General features: G+C 50.1%; 1 protein-coding gene across 20 annotated transcripts in view; it reads left to right on the top strand.

The window, feature by feature from the left end:
- Nucleotides 1-13,176, top strand: part of ttn.2 (titin, tandem duplicate 2) — a 228,432-nt gene extending 215,256 nt beyond the window's left edge. For all 20 annotated transcript variants that reach the window (XM_089002824.1, XM_089002838.1, XM_089002836.1 and 17 more), the window contains 12 exons: nucleotides 50-352; nucleotides 440-708; nucleotides 792-1,107; nucleotides 1,246-1,551; nucleotides 1,639-1,938; nucleotides 2,043-2,618; nucleotides 3,055-3,360; nucleotides 3,441-3,823; nucleotides 3,917-4,127; nucleotides 4,209-10,448; nucleotides 11,214-11,513; nucleotides 11,962-13,176. In XM_089002824.1, the coding sequence (XP_088858950.1) occupies nucleotides 50-352; nucleotides 440-708; nucleotides 792-1,107; nucleotides 1,246-1,551; nucleotides 1,639-1,938; nucleotides 2,043-2,618; nucleotides 3,055-3,360; nucleotides 3,441-3,823; nucleotides 3,917-4,127; nucleotides 4,209-10,448; nucleotides 11,214-11,513; nucleotides 11,962-12,254 (9,803 nt within the window). In that variant the 3' untranslated portion in view covers nucleotides 12,255-13,176. The remainder of the gene's footprint in view (nucleotides 1-49; nucleotides 353-439; nucleotides 709-791; nucleotides 1,108-1,245; nucleotides 1,552-1,638; nucleotides 1,939-2,042; nucleotides 2,619-3,054; nucleotides 3,361-3,440; nucleotides 3,824-3,916; nucleotides 4,128-4,208; nucleotides 10,449-11,213; nucleotides 11,514-11,961) is intronic.
- Nucleotides 13,177-15,574: the final 2,398 nt, after the last annotated feature.

Genomic DNA, 15,574 nt, shown 5'->3' on the forward strand with positions numbered 1-15,574 from the left:
GTGCTTGTGAATCAGTCAATCCCACCCTTAGTGTATTGTTCTTAAATAGCTCCACCAGGTCCTCCAGTTCAACCCAAAGTCACAGACACCACCAGAACGTCGGTGTCTCTGGCCTGGTTGCCTCCTGTGGAGGAAGGTGGCTCTGTGGTTACCGGTTACTTTGTTGAGATGCAGAAGGTGGACCAGGTGGAGTGGACCTTGTGCAACACCACACTCACCAAAATGTGTGAGTATACACTCACGCACATGCCCCAGGGTGCTGAGTACAGGTTTAGAGTTATCGCCTGCAACGCCGGTGGCACTGGAGAGCCCTCAGAGATTCCTGGAGTCGTCAAAGTCCAGGAGATGCTGAGTAAGATACAGTGTTGGTACAATCGATTCTATGCACTATTATATGCACTATTATAGCTAACCAAAATCTCGTCAATGTCTGCCTTAGATTATCCTGAATTTGAACTGGATAGTAGATATGAGGAAGGCTATGTCGTGCGGCAAGGAGGAGTCATCTGTCTATCAGTGCCGTTCACTGGTAAACCCATCCCTACATGCAAGTGGACCAAGGATGGACGCGATATCTCTCACCGGGCCATGGTTGCAATCAATGACGATATGACGGAGCTCGTCATCAAGGAGGCTCACAAAGACGACACAGGCACTTACGACCTGCTGTTGGAGAACAAGTGTGGCAAGAAAGCCGCGTACATCAAGGTAAGGTCAAATCCCGTTACCTACACCCAGTCAAGTTGCTTGATTTTGTTTTTAATCTCATGTGGATGTCTGTATATCTCCAGGTGAAGGTCATCGGGCGCCCCAATGTCCCAGAAGGCCCTCTGGAGTTTGATGATATTCAAGCCAGATCTGTTCGAGTCAGCTGGAGACCCCCGTCTGACGACGGAGGCTCTGACCTCTTTGGATATATCGTGGAGAGGCGAGAAGTCCCCAAGGCTGCTTGGTACACAGTGGACTCCAGAGTCAAAGAGAACTCCCTGGTGGTCAAAGGCTTAAAAGAGAATATGCAGTACCACTTCAGGGTCTCTGCTGAGAACCAGTTTGGTGTCAGCCGGTCTTTGAAGTCTGAGGAGCCTGTCACAGCAAAGACTCCGCTCTGTGAGTAGCGACAATGTCATGTGACTTAAAAGTTACCCGACTATGTCAGTGTACTGTTCCCTCAAAACGTTTCCAATCGCAACAAATTAAGACCGTAAATGAATGCACTGCTTTTGTTTTACGATTATTTCTCGACAGGCCCACCAGAGCCTCCCACCAATCCTCCAGAGATCATGGATGTGGCCAAGTCTTCAGTGTCTCTTTCATGGGCCCGGCCTCGCGACGATGGTGGCTCTCGTGTCACAGGATACTTTGTCGAGAGGAGGGAGGTCTCCACAGAGAAGTGGGTCCGCCACAATAAGACTCACATCACGACCACCATGTACAACATCACCGGCCTCATCCCGGATGCAGAGTACATGTTCAGAATCGTGGCGCAGAATGACGTCGGCCACAGTGAACCGGGTCCTGCATCTGAGTCGGTGGTCTGCAAAGATCCATTCGGTGTGTAAATGTCAATCAGTAGCAAGGGACCTAATGAACTGAACTTTTGTTGTAGTTGACCTTCTCATTGATGATCTTTTTTGACAGATAAACCGACTCAACCAGGAGATATTGACATAATCTCGGTAACCAAAGATTGTATAACCATCCATTGGTCACGCCCCGACTTTGACGGGGGGAAGGAGATCTTGGGGTATTGGATTGAGTTCAGGCAGGCCGGCGAAAGTGCCTGGAAAAAGTGCAACAAAGAGCGTTCCAAGGACCGTCAGTTTACCATGGGTGGCCTCATGGAAGCCACAGAGTACGAGTTCCGAATCTTAGCCGAGAACGAAGCTGGGCTAAGCAGGCCCAAGCGCACAACCATGGGCATTAAAACCAAGCTGAGCGGTGAGTGTAACAGTTGTGAAGTTCAGAATCTCGCCACTCAAAATACCAGCTCAAGTTCTGCTTTCATTGTCAAATTGAAATGGAGCTTTGCTCATTTTCGGCAGTCGGCGAGGCTCCAGCTTTGAAGGAAGACATTCAGGATGTCACCACCAAACTCGGAGAGTCCGGGACGCTGTCCTGTGGCATCATTGGCAGACCGCTGCCAGAGATCAGGTGGTACCGCTATGGCAAAGAACTGATTCAGAGCCGCAAGTACAAGATGAGCTCGGACGGACGCAGCCACTCCCTCAGCGTCATGACCGACGAGCAGGAAGACGAGGGTCTGTACACCTGCAGGGCCATCAACGAAGCCGGGGAGATCGAGACCAGCGGCAAACTGCGGCTACAGGCTGCACCTCAGCTGCACCCTGGCTTCCCTCTGAAAGAGAAATACTATGCAGGAGCTGGCACCAGTCTTCGCCTCCACGTGGTCTACATTGGCCGTCCCATTCCCCAGATTATGTGGTTCTATGATAAGAAGCCTCTGAACACCTCAGAGAACGTGATTATTGAGAACACGGAGAGCTACACACACCTGGTGGTGAGGAATGTTCAGAGGAAGACCAACGCTGGCCGTTACAAAGTCCAGCTGAGCAACAAGTATGGCACTGTCGACACAGTGTTGCGGGTTGAAATCCAAGGTAAGATGAAGTTTTGAAGGAGATCAGAATACCGATGAGAAGGTTTCTTCAGCCATCATCTGTACTTCTTTGAAGGTGTCGAATGTTTCGCTACTTATCCAACAGGCTTGGACAGCGAACTAAAATTTTTTGCTGGTAGCTTTTGGCTATATATATATATATATATATATATATATATATATATATATATATATATATATATATATATATATATATATATATATATATATATATATATATATATATATATATATATATATATATATATATATATATATATATATAGGGCCAAAACTACCAGCAAAAAAATTTTGTTCGCTGATGTAGCCTCTTGGATAAGAAGCGAAACGTCTGACACCTTCAAAGAAGTACAGATGACGAAAGATCAGAATATGCAATGCAAAGACTCTAAAGCTGCCTGTTTTGGTGTACCCAGATAAGCCATGTATTCCGGAGGGCCCAGTGATGGTCGAAGCTCTACTGAAGAGCGCCGTCATTATCAGCTGGAAGGCTCCCAAAGATGACGGCGGTGCCATGATCACCAACTACATTGTGGAGAAACGCATGGCCAAGGAGGGAGAAGTGTGGAACCTCGTGTCCTCTTCTGTCTCTGGAACCACGTGCCGCATACCAAACCTTGTGGAGAGTGCCGGCTACTACTTCCGAGTTTCTGCTCAGAATCAGTATGGTGTCAGTGATCCTCTTGAGATCCCCTCGGTTCTCATCATCAAGAGTCCATTCGGTGAGTTGCGCACGCCCTAACAAGGAGATCGTCTCCATTTTATTTAGCTTTGACCACCGTGTGGTGTTTTATTTGTTCAGAAAAACCTGCCGTACCGCAGCAACCCTTCATCATCAGCTCGTCCAAGGACTCGTGTGTTGTCTGCTGGAAGCCGCCAACCAGTGATGGTGGAGCTAAAGTGTCCGCCTACTATCTGGAGAAGCGTGAGAAGAAGCAGAACAAGTGGATGTCGGTCACCACGAAGAAGATTGTGGAGACCAGCTTTGAGGTCACAGGCCTGATTGAGGGCTTTGAGTACGAGTTTCGTGTGAAGTGCGAGAATTTGGGGGGAGAGAGTGACTGGAGCGAAATCTCCGAGCCCATCGTGCCCAAATCAGACCAGACTCTGCGTGCTCCTGGCTTCAGGGAGGAGATCCGAGACATGACTGTCAAATACCATGCCAATGCCACCTTTGTTACCAAGGTTGTTACCCCTAAATCCTTTGACTGCAATACATACCTTGTCCTTCCTGTAGTTGTCCTCGTGAGTTCCTATTCTTTTCCCGCCTGTGTGCAGGTGACGGGACATCCCAAGCCTGTGGTGAAATGGTACAGAAGTGGAAAGGAGATCCAGGCAGACGGAACCAAAATTAAAACCCAGGAGTTCAAGGGTGGCTACTACCAGCTTGTCATCGCTGCTGCTGATGAGAACGATGCCACAATATATCAAGTCAGAGCAACCAACTCTGGGGGATCCGTCTCCACTACGGCAAACTTGGAAGTCGAAGGTAGACATTCAAGTCGCTGACTTAGCCTTAATGAACCTTGTTTTTAGTCTGAGAATTTTGATGTGGTCTTTGCCACTCCAGTTCCTGCCAAGATTCACCTGCCAAAGGAGCTTCAAGGAATGGGAGCAGTCCATGCTGTTCGAGGTGACCACATCACCATCAAGATCCCCATCTCCGGAAAACCTGAACCTGCAATCACCTGGCAGAAAGGACAGGAGATCCTATCTAACTCTCCTTGTCACCAGATCATCACCACTCGCTCTTTTACATCCCTGGTCTTCCAGAAGGGAGTACAAAAGAAAGACGTGGGCTACTATAGCATCACTGCCAAAAACAGGTTTGGAATGGACAAACAGACCATTGAGGTGAGCATAGATGACTTTCCTGAAGCTCCCAAAGGACTGGTGGTCAGCAATGTTTCCCGAGACTCCGTTACACTGACCTGGGAGCCCCCTGCCAGTGATGGTGGAAGTGACATCACCAGTTATGTTGTGGAGAAATGTGCCGCCTCTGCGGATAGGTGGATTCGTATCGGACAGACGACCGACTGCAGCTTCACCGTTCTCAACATCTTTGGCAAGGCAAAATACCAATTTCGCGTTATTGCAGAGAACCGGTTTGGCCTGAGTCCTCCCTCTGCACCGACGGAACCCATCACCACAAAGGAGGACAAGTCTGTCATCAGAAACTATGATGAGGAAGTGGACGAGACCAGAGAAATCACCAAAGAGGAGGCTCACTCCTTCAAGCTGAAGGAGCTGCACTCCAAGTATACTATTTGTGAGGAGTTGGCTCGTTGTCAATTTGGACTGGTCCACCGTTGTGTGGAGAATGCAACAAAGAAGACCTTTATGGCCAAGTTCATCAAGGTCAAAGGGACGGACCGTGAGCTGGTCCTTCGGGAAATTGAGGCCTTGAATGTTGCGAGGCATGAGAACGTCATCTACCTGCATGAATACTTTGAAAGTATGGAGGAGATTGTCCTCATCTTTGAGTTCATTTCCGGATTTGATATCTTTGAGCGTCTTGGAACAAGCTCCTTTGAGCTCACCGAGCAGGAGATTGTCCTCTACCTCAGACAGGTCTGTTCCGCTCTCAGGTTTTTGCACAGCAACAACTTTGGCCACTTTGATATCCGCCCGGACAACATTGTTTACACCACGAGGAAGAGCAATCTTCTCAAGATCATCGACATGGGTCGGGCTCGGTTGCTGGTGCCAGGTGAAAACATTCGAATGCCTTTCTCGGCACCAGAGTATTGCGCCCCCGAGATCCACCGTCACGACTTGGTCACAACAGCCACAGACATGTGGTCCGTGGGTGTGCTGGCCTATGTGCTGCTGAGTGGTCTGAACCCATTTGCTGCAGAATCCGTGACACAAATGATCGAGAACATCTCCACTTGTGAGTATGTCTTTGACAGTGACGCATTTCGGGACATCAGCATGGAGGCCATGGACTTTGTGGATAGACTTCTTGTTGAGGACAGGAAGCTCCGTATGACTGCCCACGAGGCATTGGAGCACCCTTGGCTAAAGATGAAGATCGAGCACGTCAGCAACAAGGTCATTCGGACACTCAGACACAGAAGGTACTACCACTCTGTGGTAAAGAGGACCGATACGATCATCTCGGCAGCGCGCGTAGCCTACGGTGGCGCCTTCAGGAACCAGAGAGGCTTGGCTGTCGGCAAAGTGAAGATCGGTACCGAGTACCACGGTCTACGTGCTGGCCCAGTCATGCATGCCTCTGCTGAGGAAGGTGGCCATGTTCGGTTCACTTGTAGCATTGCCAACTTTGACCAAAGTACACAGGTGACATGGTACTTTGGTAGCCGCCAGTTACACTCCAGCTCCAAGTACGAAATTGCATACAACAAGGGTTTGGCCAGCATCTACGTGAAGGACATTGAGGAGAGTGACGATGGCGTCTACAGGTGTAAGGTGGTGAGCGATGACGGTGAAGATAGCGCATATGGTGAACTTTTTGTGGCGACGGTGAGAAGCATCAGGGAGCACTACGTCAGTCGGTCCATCAAGAAACTGAGAAGGAGGCTTGACAAAACCAAAATCCTTTACAGGCCTCCGGAGTTCACGCTGCCACTGTACAATTGCACCGCCTACATTGGCGATGATGTGCGCTTTGGTGTTACCATTACCGTGCACCCGGATCCTCGCGTTACGTGGTTGAAGAACGGCGAAAGAATCAAACCTGGAGTGGATGACATCAAGTACACCTTCCTGAGTGACAAGGGACTGTACCAGCTGATGATCCATAACCTTGACATGAACGACGATGCTGAATACTCTGTCATGGCCCACAACAAGTATGGAGAAGATAGCTGCAAGGCCCGTCTCACCGTGACACCGCACCCCGTCACAGAGGAAACTGTGAAGCCCACATTCAAGCGTCTGCTGACCAATGTTTCATGCGCGGAAGGCGACAGTGTCCGCTTTGATATCAGAGTGTCTGGAATCCCAACTCCTTCCCTCAAATGGGAGAAGGACGGCCAATCCCTCCAGCTGGGTCCAAAGATAATTGTTATCCAAGAGGATGTTGACCACCACGTCCTCTACATCAGGGAGACGTTGCTCGAGGACTCTGGTACCTACAAAGTGACCGCAACAAACTGTGCTGGCTCTGTGAGTTGCCAGGGAACCCTAAAAGTGGACCGCCTCACATACGCCAGAAGAGAGTACAAGAGCGAGGACGACAAACGCCGACACATACAGAAGCAAATTGAAAACACCAACAGGATGGCTCAAAAGATTGTCGCCACAGAGGAGCTCACTCCCTTGAATCCGACAGCCCAAGAGGCTCTGAAATTTGCTGCAGAGATGTACAAGCCTGCCGTCAGTACCAAGAACGTCGAGGGCGAGTATGACATCACAGTGGGGAAATCGGAGACCAAGAAACTGGAAGAAGAGCGCAGGATCTTCATGCCGTATGAGATTCCCGAACCCGTGGTCCATGACCGCAGAGCTCTAGATGAGAACAAAGCTATTCAGCAATTTGTCGCACTCTCTGACATGAAGTGGTACCGCAAGTTAAGAGACCAGTATCTGGTTTCAGAGAGAGCAGAAAGGTTTGTGCAAAAGCGACAAAGACGAATTCGCCTGTCCCGATGGGAGCAGTTCTACGTCATGCCGCTACCCAGGATCACCGACCAGTATAGGCCGAGATGGCGAATCCCCAAAATGACTTTAGACGACTTGGAAATTGTCAGACCCGCCCGCCGCTCACCATCGCCTGAATCCGAGATATCTTTCAGGTCTAGGAGACGATCCTTGGGTGATTTGAGTGACGAGGAGCTGCTGATGAGCGCCGATGACTATCTGTCCTCCAGGAGGATCGAGCAGGAGAAGATGATGCTGGAAGATGAACTGGAGCTCGGCTTCTCTGCCTCCCCTGCAATCAGTCCAGTACGATTTGAACGGCGCGTCGTGCGGCGTGAAGAGAGGTCTCAGGTGCTACAGCAGGAAGCTACGGAGGTGGCAGAGACAAAGAAAAAGCGGACCGTCTCCCAGTTTATGAGGAGGAGGCGCTCACTGTCCCCCACGTACATTGAGCTGATGCGTCCAGTCTCCGAGTTGATCCGACCAACTCGCGTGAGGCCGGCGACTGAGGTGGAAACTGAGCTCGTAGAGCGGAGATCTCCAACGCCAGAAAGAACTCGCCCCCGGTCTCCGAGCCCCATCAGGTCTGTTGACAGGTCCTCCCGATCCTCCTCGCGGTTTGAGCGCTCTGCCCGTTTTGACATCATGTCTCGTTACGAGGCCAGAAAGGCAGCTCTGAAGTCTGAGAGAACCTATCAGGTGGTTAGTCAGTCACCATTCAGCCTGGATCACGGACCCCGCATCACTGTCAGGATGCGCTCTCACCGCGTGCCGCTCGGGCAAGACACCAAATTCACGCTGAACGTCCAAGCCAAGCCAGAAGCCGAAGTCAAGTGGTTCCACAATGGAAATGAAATATGTGAAACCAGCAGCAAATACATCTTTAGTAACATGAGCGGAGTTCTGACCATCACCATTCTGGGCTGCCAGGAGGAGGACAGCGGCACGTACCGCTGCTTCTGCTCCAACGCCAGAGGAGAAGCCTCAGATTACGCCACCCTTGATGTAGCAGGTGGGGACTATACCACGTTTTCTTCTCGGCGCAAGGATGAAAAAGTTCCAAAATCATTAGTTCCTGAAATGACGCGAATTGATCACTACCACTCGTCCCGCTTCAAGACCGGCTACGAATCTCAGAGTCACTTTGAAGTGGAAGAAAGCAAGACTACGCTATCCGAGACACACGAAGACATTACTCGGGAACGGTATGGGGCAGCTTCCGGGAGGTACTCATCTGCTGAGCGCTACGACTCGTCCATTAAGTATGCCTCTACGGAATACTTGTCATCCGCTTCCTCCTATTCATCTGACAGGTTTGCTCTTGCTGAAAAACAAGCGACAGTTCAAACTAAGTCAAAGTACGCTGCAGTCTCGGAGCAACTTTCTGCTCAAAAAGTGAAGCAGTCTGTTGCAGCCCGATTCCTCACAAAGCCCCAGTCTCTGACCGTTGCTGAGGGTGAAACAGCTCGGTTCTCCTGTGATATTGATGGAGTGCCTGCGCCCTCTGTCATCTGGGTGCACCGGGGAGAAACCATTGTCTCCACCCACCGTCTCCAAGTGACTACCACACAGTACAAGTCCCACCTGGAGATCTCTTCAGTTACAACCTCTGACGAAGGCAGTTACACAGTCATCGTCGAAAACTCGGCCGGCCAGCAGGAGGCTCATTTCACCTTGACCATCCTCGGGCCTATTCCCAAAGCAAGCGTGTCCATCAAGTCCTCAGAACCGAGTGGGAAGTCACCCAAGTCTTCAATCACATCGGCACCGCCATCTGTAACTTCCTCTCGTCCCAGTGTGAAGTCACCGGAATATAGCATCAAGTCCCCTGAACCGAGTGTGAAGGCACCAGCACCAGGTGTCAAGTCCCCTGAACTTAGCGTGAAGTCACCAGTAACAGGTGTCAAGTCCCCTGAACCTAGCATGAAGTCACAAGCACCAGATGTCAAGTCCCCTGAACTTAGCGTGAAGTCACCAGTACCAGGTGTCAAGTCCTCTGAACCGAGTGTGAAGTCACCAGCACCAGGTGTCAAGTCCCCTGAACCGAGTGTGAAGTCACCAGCACCCGGTGTCAAGTCCCCTGAACCGAGTGTGAAGTCACCAAAACCAGGTGTCAAGTCCCCTGAACCTAGTGTGAAAACACCAGTACCAGGTGTCAAGTCCCCTGAACCGAGTATGAAGTCACCAGCACCAGGTGTCAAGTCCCCTGAACCTAGTGTGAAGTCACCAGCACCCGGTGTCAAGTCCCCTGAACCGAGTGTGAAGTCACCAGCACCCGGTGTCAAGTCCCCTGAACCGAGTGTGAAGTCACCAGCACCCGGTGCCAAGTCCCCTGAACCTAGTCCGAAGGCACCAGCACCCAGCGTCCAGTCCACTGAACCCAGTGCAAAGTCACCAACACCGAGCATCAAGTCCCCTGAGCCCTCTGTCAAGTCACCACCACCCAGTGTGAAGTCACCAGTGCCAGGTGTCAAGTCACCAACTACTGCTGGGAAGACACCAAGTATGTCAAGTAAATCATCATCTCCTGCTAACAAATCCCCTGAACCCGAAGGAATTAAGTCTCCCAGAAGTAGAAAATCTCCTGAACCAGGACCTAAGTCACCGCCACCAATTAAAATGACAGAAGCTGAGGAACCTAAAACAGCAAGAGGCATCAAATCACCTGAGCCTGCAGAAACGAGACCCCTGACCGGCACAAAGTCCCCAGAACCTACCGGCATCAAAACACCAAAAGGCTTCAAGCCTCCAGAAACATCGGGCACAAAGTCACCAAGGCGGGTGAAGTCCCCCGATCCGCAGGGAGTAAAATCCCCGACCAAAAAGAAGTCTCCACCTCGCATGTCGCCGCCAGCTGTCAAGTCTCCAACCCCCGAGCCGCCCAAAGTCTTCAGTCCGTTGACGGCGGAGGCCTATGAAGATTCAGTGAAGATGATTTGCATTTGCGAGAGCAGCGTCAAGGAGGTGGCGTGGTACTGCAATGGCAGACGTCTCGCCAAGAGTGGACGCTTTCAGATGCGGTACTCTGACGGTTCCTGTAGTCTCTTCATCCACGACCTGACTGACGGTGACCAAGGCGACTACACCTGTGAGATGACATCAGAGGGAGGCATCTCCAAGTCCTCCTTCTCCTTGTCTGGACAGGTTTACCAGTCCATTCGCATGAAGATAAACGCTGTCCACGAAAAGCACTTTGCACTTCAGGGTGAGCCGCAAGTCTCCTTATGTGTGAAATAGGGATGGGCAATGCTTTGACTTTATGACTCCCAATGAATGGTGTTTGGTTGACAGTTCTCCAGTCTCTCCAACGTACTGTCGTTCCTCCACCTCCAAATTTGGCAAAATGGCGCTAAAGCACAAGTTTTTGGTGGTATCTCAGGACAATTCAAAGTGAGCGCAAAATAGTTCGATAGTCAATAGTGTCCCTATTGCAACGCACCTGATTCAAGGGAACAGGCTCATGTAAGACTTCCGCGTAGCTTGCTGATAATAATAATAGTAATGCATTTTATTTCTAAGTGCCTTTCAAAACTGTCAAGGACACTTTACAGTGTGGGTGAGCAGCGGCAGCCATTCGCGCCAGCGTTGACTCTACCCGGAAGTAAATGGTCCGTTATAGGAAGTTCATTGGCTGTACAATTGGAGGGATAAAACCAGAACAGCAAACCAGATCCAGTGCATGTCCTTTTCTGTGTGTGGGAAAGTTAGAGAACTGATGATCTGATCATTAGAATCAGGTGTGTCCATTGAGCCTGTTCCCTTGAATTGGGTGCGTTGAAACAGGGAGACGTGGAAAACATGTAGGACGGCGGCCTTGAGGACCGAATTCTGACACCCCACAAATGAATAAGAAACCCTTTTTTATGGTCCTAAATCAATAGATGGCCAAATTGCCTATTCCTATTCTGTAATCTCTTGTCAGACACTCTGGATGTGAAGACGGATATTTTTCCTTATGGATATTCAACAGGGTCCACCAGGTCGAACTTCAAGGAGTCGTCCTCGTCCAGCTCCTCCTCGGTCATGAAGAGAGAAAGTTGTACCGTGGAATCGTCGTCGGCTTTCTCGTCATCCATGTCCTCCGCCCAGCGAGCGACGAAGTCCTCCAAGATGGAGTCCAGAGCCTTGGGCAGCATGACGGGCGAAATGAAGTTTGAGGCCACGTCGATGTCCAGTGTGTCCTCCATGGCTTCCGAGTCATATGCCGTCAGCTCCAGCAGCGTCTCAGAAATGAGCTCGTACCTGACCGGATCTTCCTTCAGAGCCATAGGTAGGACTCGCCAGCTTGTGTGCCTTCCGCAACCACCTTGGAAAGCTCAATTCAACTCCAGCACTTGAAAACAACCGGCGCTGTGTCCAATGCCACCGCCACCGCCGCATTCAGAATTCACGAGCACCTATTTTGGCTTCTAAAAGCCAAGGATCTTGATTCACCGCAGCTTTTTGAGGAGAATCGCTTTCATTGTTTTGGTCATAAATATCCATTTTTGAACCCCTCCAAAAGCTCTTCAGATGCGGCCCAGGTGCGGCTGCCCAGGTGCGGCGGCCCAGGGGTGCAGCCCAGGAGCGGTGGCCCAGGGGTGCAGCCCAGGGGCAGCGGCCCAGGGGTGGTCCGGGGCGCGCCAGGGGCCACGGCACCATCCCTAGGCAAAACGCATGCCTTGAAAGTCAGTGATAGCTCACTCCAAATCTATTGTGTGCGTCCGACCCCCTTTCAGGTTCCGCTCCCAGAATAGAGGCGATGCCCGAGGACATCGGCATCGAGGCCGGCAAGGTGCTGACGGTGGCCTGCGCCTTCTCGGGGGACGCCACCCGAGTGGAGTGGTCCCGCGGCGGCCGAAATATTGCGACGTCGCCTGGGGGCCGCTTCCACATTGATACCACTGAGGACCTGACCACCCTCATCATCGCCGGCGTGCGGGAAGAAGACGCGGGGACGTACACCCTCAAGCTGTCCAACGAGCTGGGATGCGACATGGCCACCGTTCGCATTGGCGTTCGATCTGCGTAAAAAAGACCAAAAAAAGAGAACAAAAGACAAAAAAAAAAAAAAAAAAGATGAGCATCGGCACTTGTAAATAGGAACTGTTTTTGTACCAAATGTGACAAACTTCAGTGTCGCCACTTGTTTTCCAAGGTGGTGACGCTTTTGCGGTGACGTGTACATAATGTATATAGCCGTATGTGACGGTTATGAGCCAGGTATGCGTGGTGATTTATCGCCATGACTATAAAGTGAAACAAAGATAGCAACGAAGGCTTCTGACAGGAGAAAGTTCCACCCGGAACGAATACCCTGTCAAGCGCAGAAACTGTAAACCGTGAGCCTCAACGTTACGTTGACGTCTAAGATTGCCTCGACGGGTAGAGCGTCTCCCCGTCGAAGATTACTCAACACTAGACTAACTCCTCCCCTCCCAACCAAAAACCAAAGTCCACACGAGCGCGAGGTCCCGAGCGCTGTTTGCGTCAACCCTCACGTAAGCAGCGCAAACGGACCTCGCGCCGCCACGGATGATGTCGTTAGCGCCGTTTTTGGACGACGCGCTCACAGTGCGAGCGGCCTGCACTCCCTGAGCGCCGTTTGGCTTGTTTGTTTTCTTGTTTTGTTTTGAGCGTCCGACCTTTGGCCTGGCTCGCCGCCCCCGGGCCACCCTCGCGGTGGACCGGAGGTGCGCCGGTGTCCCGAGGCGGCGCTTCCTCCGGGAGGACTGCCGCATGCGTGTGTGTTAGTGTGTAGACCAGCGCCCGGCTAACTGTCCAAATACCATCGTGGGCGGTTGCCACGTAGGGCTCACCCCCTGCCGTTTGGGACCCTCACCGGTGGGGAGAGCCTCCTTCTCTCCACTTGGGTGTTTGTTTGTTTTTCCACAGCCTCCTGGTGTTTGTTTCCTCCATTATCGATTGAATAAAGTTTGGTTGTCAGCACAGCACGAGTGGCTCGCGTGCGTGTCCTTCTTTATCGTCGGGTGTCAAAGTTATAATAATAATAATAATAATGATGCTAATGATAATAATAATGATGATGCTAATGCTAATGCTAATGATAATGATGATAATAGATTCTATTTCTAAGCGCCTTTCAAAACTCTTGCGGTCACTTTACATTCACAGGATAAGTTTTTCTGTGGGTGAGCAGTGGCAGCCACGCACGCCAGCGTTCACTCAACCCGGCATAACTCAGATAGCTAGATAGCATCTCGCCAGCCAGATAGCCAATAGACAGTAAAGAGACAGCTACCTAGGTAGCCAGATAGCTAGATAACCAGCTAGTCAGACAGATAGCTAATAGACACTAAATAGACAGCTAGTTAGGTAGCCAGCCAGATAGCTAGATAACCAGCTAGTCAGACAGATAGCTAATAGACAGATAGCTAGGTATCCAGCAAGGTAGCCAGCTAGGTAGCCAATTAGATAGCTAGATAACCATCTAGCCAGCTAGATAGCTAATCGACAGTAAATAGACAGCTAGCTAGGTAGCCTGCCAGATAGCTAGATAACCAGCTAGCCAGCCAGATAGCTGATAGACAGTAAATAGACAACTAGCTAGGTAGCCAGCTAGGTAGCCAGCCAGATAGCTAGATAACCAGCTAACTAGGTAGCCAGCTAGGTAGCCAGCCAGATAGCTACATAACCCGCTAGCCAGTCAGAAAGCTAATAGACAGCAAATAATACTAATTTCTTCACCATTATTGCCGTTGAGATACGACATTTTGAAATTGTGCTTCGGACTTTAGCAACAAGCATCCTGGAATTTCACCGGTTCCGTTTGCTTTTGTGGACCGAATAAAATGAGGTGGCTGGCCAGATTTGGCCCCCGGGCCTTGACTTGGATATAGTTCTGCTCCACACTTTTCACTGACAGCAAAAGCCTCTTAATCATCGGTTTTTGGATTCTTGCAGTCCATAAAATGGGCTTCCTCTCGAATCGAGTCCCAAATCATTGGGAGCCTGATGAAATCCACTAGACAAATACCATCCGCGTAACAACAGGAAGGCAAAATGGGAACCGACGTGCGCATCTCTCACAAAACAATCCCATTGAAGTCCGATTTTCAAAGTGATTGGATTTGGAACCCTATTTCTAGTGTTCAATCGGCCTCCCATGCATGTTTTTTGGGGAGGAAAGCGAAGCACAAGGAAAAGTGGCCAACTCCACACAGCGGGAGGTGAACTTTAGCTCCCACTATTTTTCCAATCAAATTCTCGAGGGTGCAAGACCGCGGAGCTCCGCCAGAGGGCGCTGAAATCTCTCTTTTATTTTGTCTGGCTGTGCTGGGGAGGAAGCGGAAGCGGGAATGCGAAACTCGAACGGAGACGGCGGACGAGTCGTCAACTCTTGGCAAATCTTCGCCTCTCTTAACCCCGCGGCCAACATGACGAAGGTGAGCGCCGTCACTTCACGTCGGATGACAACTTTGACAAACATTTCAACCATAAAAGTCACTTAGCAGCCGCTCCCTTTGCTTCACTTTCACCCTAAACTTGATCAACTTGTTCGTGACGTTTTGTGTGGGTTTTTTTTCAGGTGGGGGGGGGGGGGGTATTTTTGTTTGTTTTTTACGCTGACAAAGTGCTTACTAATCGTGATGTTTTGGTCGAATAACTCAAGTGCTTGGCGACGCGTCTCAATTTGCGCCCAAGTCGCATTTGGGGCTTTGGTGACAGCAGCGACAAAGTGTTCAACTTGTGTAATCAATTGGCCGCTGCACAAATTTGGAAGTTTGGCGGTGACGTCGAGCGTCTACACCAAGTCGGGAAAAGTGAAGCTGGCTTGTGAGAAACCGCGTCGTTTGTGTAAGCCCCCACAAAAAAAAACAATCGCTGGCACTTGCCACTTGACATTTCATGACACCTCAAGTGTGTTTCTAGAGCAGCTTTTTTATTGCCCCACGCTCGGATTAAATAATACAGTGTTACCTCAGCTCACGAACTTAATTGGTTCCCAGAAAGTGTGTGTAAGGCGAAAAGTTCGTCTGCTGAACATTTATTTCCCATAAGAAACAATTAAAATGAGAATAATCCGTTCACAGGTCCACATAAAACATAATTTTCTAAGAAATAAGCCTTAAAGCTATCTGAATCAGAATCAGAATACCTTTATTCGTCCCGCAATGGGGAAATTTGCAGTCCACAGCAGCAATTGAAGAGGGATGGGGTTGGGGTGGGAGTGAAAGGATAGAAAACAAGATATTCTAAGAATAACAAAATAAAAATGTCAACTGTATACTGTGCAAATGTAGATGTGCAAAAACCGTTCTATAAACAAGACTGTACATAGTGCAGAATCAAGAAATGCATTTAGATATATTGCAACAACCCATATTTACA

This window comes from Hippocampus bargibanti, linkage group LG08 (assembly GCF_051943395.1).
Source record: "Hippocampus bargibanti isolate YZ-2025 linkage group LG08, ASM5194339v1, whole genome shotgun sequence".
Classification (NCBI taxonomy): Eukaryota; Metazoa; Chordata; class Actinopteri; order Syngnathiformes; family Syngnathidae; genus Hippocampus; species Hippocampus bargibanti.